This window comes from Molothrus aeneus, chromosome 16 (assembly GCF_037042795.1).
Source record: "Molothrus aeneus isolate 106 chromosome 16, BPBGC_Maene_1.0, whole genome shotgun sequence".
NCBI lineage: Eukaryota > Metazoa > Chordata > Aves > Passeriformes > Icteridae > Molothrus > Molothrus aeneus.
This window is the reverse complement of record NC_089661.1, coordinates 14,653,669-14,661,503: the sequence shown is the minus strand read 5'-3', so window position 1 is coordinate 14,661,503 and position 7,835 is coordinate 14,653,669. Positions and strand designations below refer to the sequence as shown.

The 7,835-nt window shown below is 51.5% G+C and overlaps 1 protein-coding gene across 1 annotated transcript; it reads left to right on the top strand.

Moving 5' to 3' along the window:
* The first annotated feature begins 354 nt into the window (after positions 1–354).
* On the top strand, positions 355–7,352 carry C1QTNF8 (C1q and TNF related 8). Its single transcript, XM_066561036.1, is given in 6 exon segments — positions 355–419; positions 421–485; positions 488–545; positions 547–707; positions 5,063–5,287; positions 6,765–7,352. Coding segments are annotated over 6 exon segments (1,122 nt in total). The 3' UTR covers positions 7,313–7,352.
* Positions 7,353–7,835: the final 483 nt, after the last annotated feature.

Genomic DNA, 7,835 nt, shown 5'->3' with positions numbered 1-7,835 from the left:
CATGGGCAGGGACAATTCCCACCCTGCCAGGCTGCTCCAAACCCATCCAGCCTGGCCTGGGACATCACAGGGATCCAGGGGCAGCCACAGCTGCTCTGGGAAATCCATCCCAGCCCCTCCCAGGGAAGAATTCCTTCCCCATATCCCATCCACATCTCCCCTCTTTCACCTCAAAGCCATTCTGCTTTTCCAGCTCATGCTGGAAATACAGAAATGCACAAATCCCAGAGATTTTATTGTGGCTTTGTTGTTTCCTTTTTTTCCCTTTCTCCTGCTTAAAAAGATGCCGAAAACTTGCAAAGAAAAATTCTTTCCATGTGATCCCAGCACTTTCCCTCTTGGCTGAAACTCTGGATGTGGTTTTGGGTTCTGTGGTGGAGTTTTTTTCATCCTTTTTTTTTTTTAAATCTCAATTTTTTTCATTTTTATTTCCATCCCTGGGAGAGGCCCTGCAGAATTCCAGACTGGCAGCGAATCCTGAAGAAACTGAGCGGGACAAAGGCTCAGGAGCCCGGCACAAGTTGGTGCAAGCAAAGAAAACCAGGGGAAAAATTCCTTTTGCCAAGGTTTCCTAAGGATCCAGGCGGACTTTCCGTGTTTCTCTTGGATCCCAGCACGGGAGCTGCAGCCTGGCTGGAGAGCTGCAGCAGCAGCAGCTGAGGAACAGCGAGGGAAGGAAAATCCAGGGATTCTGAGGGACCAGGTGAGTTCCAGGGATCGGGATAAAGGGATGGGATCCCCCGTGGGAGCAGAGCATTCCCACCCTGCTGGGAGATTCCTTGGGAAAAGCAGGAATGAGGGGGCTGGGGAGTGCTGGGCTGGTTTGATTTATCCCAATTAAAATTCCCTGTCCCGTTATCCACCCCGCACACCCCGGGGACGGAGCTTTCCCAGCGGGATGGGGATGGATCCGCCGTGCCCGCGGGACACAGGGCAGGGAGGAGCCGCTTCCCGGAGCCTCCACAGGCCTGGAAGCTTCCAGGGAATTGTCTCTTTGGAATGCGCTTCTCCCTCGAATTCCTCCAGGGAATTCGCTTTTCCATCCCTTTGGAATGTGCTTCTCCCTCGAATTCCTCCAGGGAATTCGCTTTTCCAGCCCTTTGGAATGCGCTGCTCCCTCGAATTCCTCCAGGGAATTCGCTTTTCCAGCCCTTTGGAATGTGCTGCTCCCTCGAATTCCTCCAGGGAATTCGCTTTTACATCCCTTTGGAATGCGCTGCTCGCTCCGGGATGGGAGCGTGGCCGGGCGGGATCCAGGCACCGCATCCTGGGGGGAAAATCCCACCCGGGACCCTCTGCAGGGACAACCCCGAATTCCCGCTGAATTCCCGAATCCCGGGAAAGCTGCTTTCCCATCGGGAAGGGTGAAGGAGGGATCGGTGCCGGCCGCTTCCATCAGGGGGGTTTGTCCTGCGGGAGAAGCTGCCCTGGGAATGACTTTTACTGTAATTCCTGCTGAATCACCGCCTGGGCTGCCTCGGGAGCCGGGAATCCTGCCAGGGAGCCGCCCAGCCTGGAGCAGGGACAATTCCAGGGCACTGCGGGAATCAGAGGTGCAGGCAGGGACACGGGGAAGGAGAGAGGGAAGAGCTGTTCCCTCGGGAATCGGGAATCCTCCTGCTCCCTGTCCGTGTTCCCTCGGGAATCGGGAATCCTCCTGCTCCCTGTCCGTGTTCCTTTGGGAATCACAAACATCCTCCTGCTCCCTGTCCCATTGCAGGGTGGAATCCTGGGATAAAGAAAAGGAAAAAGGGAAAAGCTTGTTCCCTTGGGAATCACAAACCTCCTCCTGCTCCCTATCCGTGTTCCTTGGGAATCAGGAGCATCCTCCTGCCCCCTGCCCCATTGCAGGGTGGAATCCTGGGATGAAGAGAAGGAAAAAGGGAAAAATTGTTCCCTTGGGAATCACGAACCTCCTCCTGCTAGGGCAGGATGGAATCTTGGGAATTTGCAGGAATCCAGGGAATGTTTCCATCCAGGCACAGCCTCTCCTCCTGCAGCACCCCCGTGGAATTGTTTTAAATCCATTCAATCCCCCCCGGGTTGCAGGGATATTTCCTTGGGAACCTTGTTTCTTCCCATTCCTGGTGAATTCCCAGCAAGGGAGCACCCCAGTGGCTGCTCTCAGGGCTGGCTCCTCCCAGGATGGAGGAATTCAGGGAATCACCCCCACTGGAAACAGGCCCAGGCTAAAAAAAAAATCAGAAAATTCAAAATAAACTGGATAATTGGAAAAGAGCTGTGAATTCCCAGGCAAATGTTCACCCAGGCACTGCAAATCCAGCTGCAGCTCCACTCCTGGATCTCTCCATGGCTGGATCCCGTTTTTCCCTGCGTTCCTGCCTCTCTCACAGCTCCAGCAGCACATCCAGCCCCTCTTCTCCATCAGGCCAGGCTTGGATAAACACCCGGGCCAAGGACCTCGCTCATCCTCCAGCCACAACAGGCTGTGGGAATTCCTAACCCTCTTCCTTTTTGGGATGCAAATATTCCTGCCTGGGAGTTCTCAAATCACTTCTGCCACAGCCCAGCTCCTGCAGGACCTCCGGGATATTTTGTCCGGCAGGAGCTCAGCACGGAACCCAGCAGCATTTTCCTTGGAAAACTCACAAAATCCTCCACTGCTTTGGGCTTTTCCACAAGGAGCTGCCCACTAAGAAATTTTAGATCCTCCAGGGATAGAAAATAAAACAAATCCCGGGGAAATCCTTTCCAAGAGGAAGTGCGGTGCTGAATAATCCCAGCCCTGAGGATGCCTCGTTTCCTGCTGCTCCCGATCCAAGGAGCTCCGGAGCTGTGAGGAGATTCAGGCTGGAGAGAAAATCAAAGGTAAAAAGGCGCAACTGGAATATTTTCCATATTTCTGGAATGGTGCTGGTCTTCAGAGCTGGCACATCTGTGAGTTTTCCATCAAGGTTTTGGGTTTAACTGCGGGGGTTTAATCAAGGTTTGTCTTAAATTAAAAGGGGCGGTGCCTGGTGTTGTCCATGAATTTAAAGCAAGGATAGTCATGGATTTCTTTTCCAAGTGGAGCCCTAGGAATAACCCTAGGAAGGAAAACACCAGCAGGAATTCAGAGTGTGGCTCAGGAAGTCCTGGAATTCCTCAGGTTGAAAAAGCCCTCCAAGACCATCAAGTCCATCCTGGGCTGTTTTTCAGGATTTTCTGCCCATTTAATCTTCCTGTGTTTCTATTCCCGGTTGGAAACTCAAAGATGGCTTTAAAAAGGATTTAATTACATGGAATTCAAGCAATGGATGCTGATGGAAAAGGGGGATTGATCCCTCCTCCAGCTGCTACTGGAATGAGGTACAATTACAATTGTACAAATCCAAAGGTATTTCCAGTACTGATGGATTTCAGGAAAGAGCATTCCCTGCTCTCAGAGGCAAAGTCATTATTTTCCTGCTAATAAGGATTTCTTGGATTTCCAGGAAGCTGGAACGGTGTGAGTGGCACTTCTTTTGCAGCAGGGAAGAATGGGAAGAAAACATTTCCCAGGAATGCTGGTCCAGTCCCACTCCTGACAAATTTATCCTCCTTTTTGCCTCTCCTGGCTCATTTTGTTCCCAGGGAAGCAGCTCCAAGGCTGGAAGTTGTCCCTCTGGATGTCCATGGAATGAAATCCATGAAATCCATGAATCCTGGATTTCCAATGGAATCCAGGCCATCCAGCACCCCCTTCCCAACCTATCCCAGGAATTCCAGCTGGTGGAAGAGGAGCCATTCCCAGCTCAGGGTCAGCCCGAGTCCATCTCACTAATTGGACTTTGGAGAAGATCCCCGGAGGCATCGATCCAAGAAATCTGTCCTGGATGAGGCTGCACTGCAATCAGTGCAATGACACCAATTACACATGGAATGGGAATGAGTGGCCAATCTCCAGCTCCAATCCTTCCCTGGGAACAGGTCAGTGAGGAGCCAGAGAAAATTCCTCTTCTTTTCGCCTGTTCCTAGGGAAGGATTGAGCTGAATCTGGGAGAAATCCAGGGCAAAAATGCCTCAGATGGAGAGATGGAGATGGATGGAGAAAAAAGAGGAATTTTCACCCTGGATTTCTCCCAGAATCAGTTCCAATTTTCCTTAGGAACAGGTCAGTGATGAGCCAGAGAAAATTCTTCTTTTTCCCCATGTGAGGCATTTTTTTCCCTGGATTTCTCCCAGTATGAGCTCCAATCCCTCCCAAAGAACAGGCAAAAAGAAGAGGAATTTTCTCCTTGGATTTCTCCCACGATCAGCTCAAATCTTTCCTTAGGAACAGATCCATGACGAGCCAGAGAAAATTCCTCTATTTTCCCCATCTGCAACATTTCCTCCCCGGATCTCTCCCAGCATCCAGAACCTTTGGAGCTCACCAGGAGCAGATGAAAATCTAACCAAGGATTCCTAAACCCCCGGGGTTTGTGCCGAGCAAATCCAGCTTCGTCCAGTTTGGTGCAGCTCTTTGGGTTTTGATTCCACACACGGAAAAATCAAACCGGAAAATGCACACAGGAATTCCAAGAATATGGGAATGGATAAACCATGGAAAGAAGTCACCAGCAAGAGGCTGCCAGAGAACATTAAAAGACAGAAATGCTTTTGATTTCCTTTGGGTTTGGTATTCTTCTAGGCTTTTCCTCCCCCCCAAAAAATCAGCTTTTGGCTCTATATTTTGAAAAAATTCCACATTTTGCCCTTCATTTTGAATTTTTTGGGATACTGAAGCACCAAACAAGCCAACAGAGCATCACTTTTGTCTTTTCCCTAGAAATTTCCCATAGCGGTCGCTCCAAGAGCTTTTCCAGTGGAGCTTCTCCTCCCAGCAGGTTTTGTTTGGCTTGGGATTTTTCCCCCCCCGTCCTTTTGTTGACCTGGTGTCTCTCAGCAGCTGTCACAGGTAATGCCAGCCAGGAATCGCCTTTTCCAGCGCTCCGAGGGTCACCATTCCCACCTGGAGTCTCCCGGCGCCACTCCAGGACCCGTTAATCATTAACCCCAAGGAAAGCACTCGCCAGCTGGCCCTGATTGGGATCGCCCCGTTAATGGTTTGTGTTCCCTCTCCTCCCCAGCTGCTCCCCAGGGAGGATGAGCTCCGTGATCCTGCTGCTGCTGCTGCTTCCCGCTGGGAATGCCGGCTCCCAGGAGGAGCAGGCGCTGCCCAGGCGGCGCCTGGCGTGCGTGAGGTGCTGCGGGCCCTCGGAGCAGCCCGTCTCCATCTTCTCCCAAAGGTCTGCCAGGATGAGCGCCCATCCCCAATATTCCCTGCCCAAAATCCAGCCCACCATCGACATCACCATCCTCAAAGGTGGGTGAAGCTCGCTCCCCGGCCTTCTCCTTGCTGCTCTTCCTCGCTGCTTCCCTATGGAAAAATTCAGCTCAAAGTTCAAGAACGAGGGCAAGGGGTGGCCAAAAGTGCCCAAAATCAGGTTGTGCCCAAAAGTGCCCAAAATGAGGTTAAGGGGTGCCCAAAATGTGGCTGTGCCCAAAATGAGGTTAAGAGGTGCCCAAAATGTGGCTGTGCCCAAAGGTGCACGAAATAAGGTCAAGGGGTGCCCAAATGTGGCCCAAAATGCCAAAACAAGGTCAAAGGGTGTCCAAAATGTGGTTGTGCCCAAAAGTGTCCAAAATTAGGTTAAGGCGTGCCCAAATGTGCCTCAAAGTACCAAACTAAGGTCAAGAGGTGTCCAAAAATGTGCCCAAGCAAAGGTCAAGGGGTACCCAAAAGGTTGTCATGCCCAAAATGTGTGCAAAACAAGGTCAAGGGGTGCCCAAAATGCGGTGGTGCCTAGACTTGCCCCAAAGTGCCAAAAACAAGGTCAAGGGTTGCCCAAAATGTGGTTACACCCAAATGTGCCCAAAGCCAGGTTAAGGGATGCCCCAAATATGGTTGTGCCCAAAACAGGGTCAAGGGGCACCCAAAACAAGGTCAAGATGTGCCCAAATTGTGCCCAAAGGTCAAAGGGTGCCCAAAAGGTTGTCATGCCCAAAATGTGTCCAAAACAAGGTCAAGGGGTCCCCAAAATATGGTGGTGCCCAAACATGGCCCAAAGTTAATCCTTGTGGGAATTGGGAAGGTGCTTATTATATCTGACCATGGATTAGTCCTTCTGGGCAATGGGAAGGTGCTGATATCTGATGGATATTCCTGGGTTAATCCCTCTGGGAATTGGGAAGCTGCTGATACCTGATTGATATTCCTGGGTTAATCCTTCAGAGGAATGGGAAAGTGGTGATGTCTGACCATGGATTAATCCTTCTGGGAATTGGGAAGGTGCTGATATCTGATTGATATTCCCAGATTAATCCTTCTGGAAACTGGGCAGCTGCTGATAATCTGATTGATATTCCTGGGTTAATCCTTCTGGGAATTGGGAAGGTGTTATCTGACCATGGATTAATCCTTCTGGGCATTGGGAAGGTGCTGATATCTGACCATGGGTTAATCCTTCTGGGAACTGGGAAGGTGCTGATATCTGATTGATGTTCCCAGATTAATCCTTCTGGGAATTGGGAAGGTGCTGAAATCTGACCATGCATTAATCCTTTTGAGGATTGGGAAGGTGCTGAAACCTGACCATGGGTTAATCCTTCAGAGGAATAGGAAGGTGCTGATATCTGACCATAGATTAATCCTTCTGGGAACTGGGAAGCTGCTGATATCTGACCAATACTCCCAGGCTGGGCAAACGCCCCAGCAGCTCCTCTGCTGCCTGTCTCCGGGCCATTCCCACCACCTGACCTGCCCATCCTTATGTTTTCCCTCTTTCCCCCCACCCTGGCAGGCGAGAAGGGCGAGATGGGCGAGCGGGGGCTCCCTGGGGCCGCGGGGAAGGCGGGAGAGCGCGGATCCCGCGGGCTGAGCGGCCGCAAGGGCCAGAAGGGCCAGCCTGGCCCCCAGGGCCACCCCTGCAAGCAGCTCTTCGCCGCCTTCTCCGTGGGCCGCCGCAAGCCCCTGCACAGCTCCGACTACTTCCAGCACGTCACCTTCGACACGGAGCTCGTCAACCTCTACCAGCACTTCAACATGTTCTCCGGGAAGTTCTTCTGCTACGTGCCCGGCGTTTACTACTTCAGCCTCAACGTGCACACCTGGAATTTCAAGGAGACCTACGTGCACCTGATGAGGAACGAGCAGGCCGTGGCCATCCTGTACGCCCAGCCCAGCGACAGGAGCATCATGCAGAGCCAGAGCCTGATGCTGGATCTGCAGGAAGGGGATGAGGTTTGGATCAGGATGTTCAAGAGGGAGAGGGAAAATGCCATTTACAGCGAGGAGTCGGATCTTTACATCATCTTCAACGGGCACCTGATCAAACCCGCCCTGGAGTAGGAGCTCCTTGGCTCCAGGGAAAAGCTTTGGGCCATCCAGCAGTGTCTTCCATCTAAAAGTGCACCTCGGATTCCATCTGGAATGGTTGTGGCCCTGGAAGTGTTGTTTTCCCACATCTGTGTGGCTCCAAGCCGCACAAGAATTCCAGAAGGTTCCCAGCTCCCTTTGTGGCCCCTCAGGAGCATCCCTGGAGTTTGTCCAATTGACAGCAAAAATTTCCCTTCTTTCTCTGCATCTCCCATTCCATTTGGAATATTTGCAGCCCTTGGAAGGGTGGGTTTCCACCCCTGTGTGGACAAAGGTGGCTGTTCCACCTGCACAAAAAATTCCAGAAGGTTCCCTGGTCCCTGTAAAGACCCTCAGGAACATCCCTGAAGAGTTTGCCAAGCTGACAGCAAAAATTCCACCTCGCTCTGCATTTCCTGTTCCATTTGGAATATTTAAGTATGTGTATTATATATTTGGAATATTTGGAATAAATAAGGGCGGTTTTCAATCCCTTTGTGGATGGAGGGAACTGCTC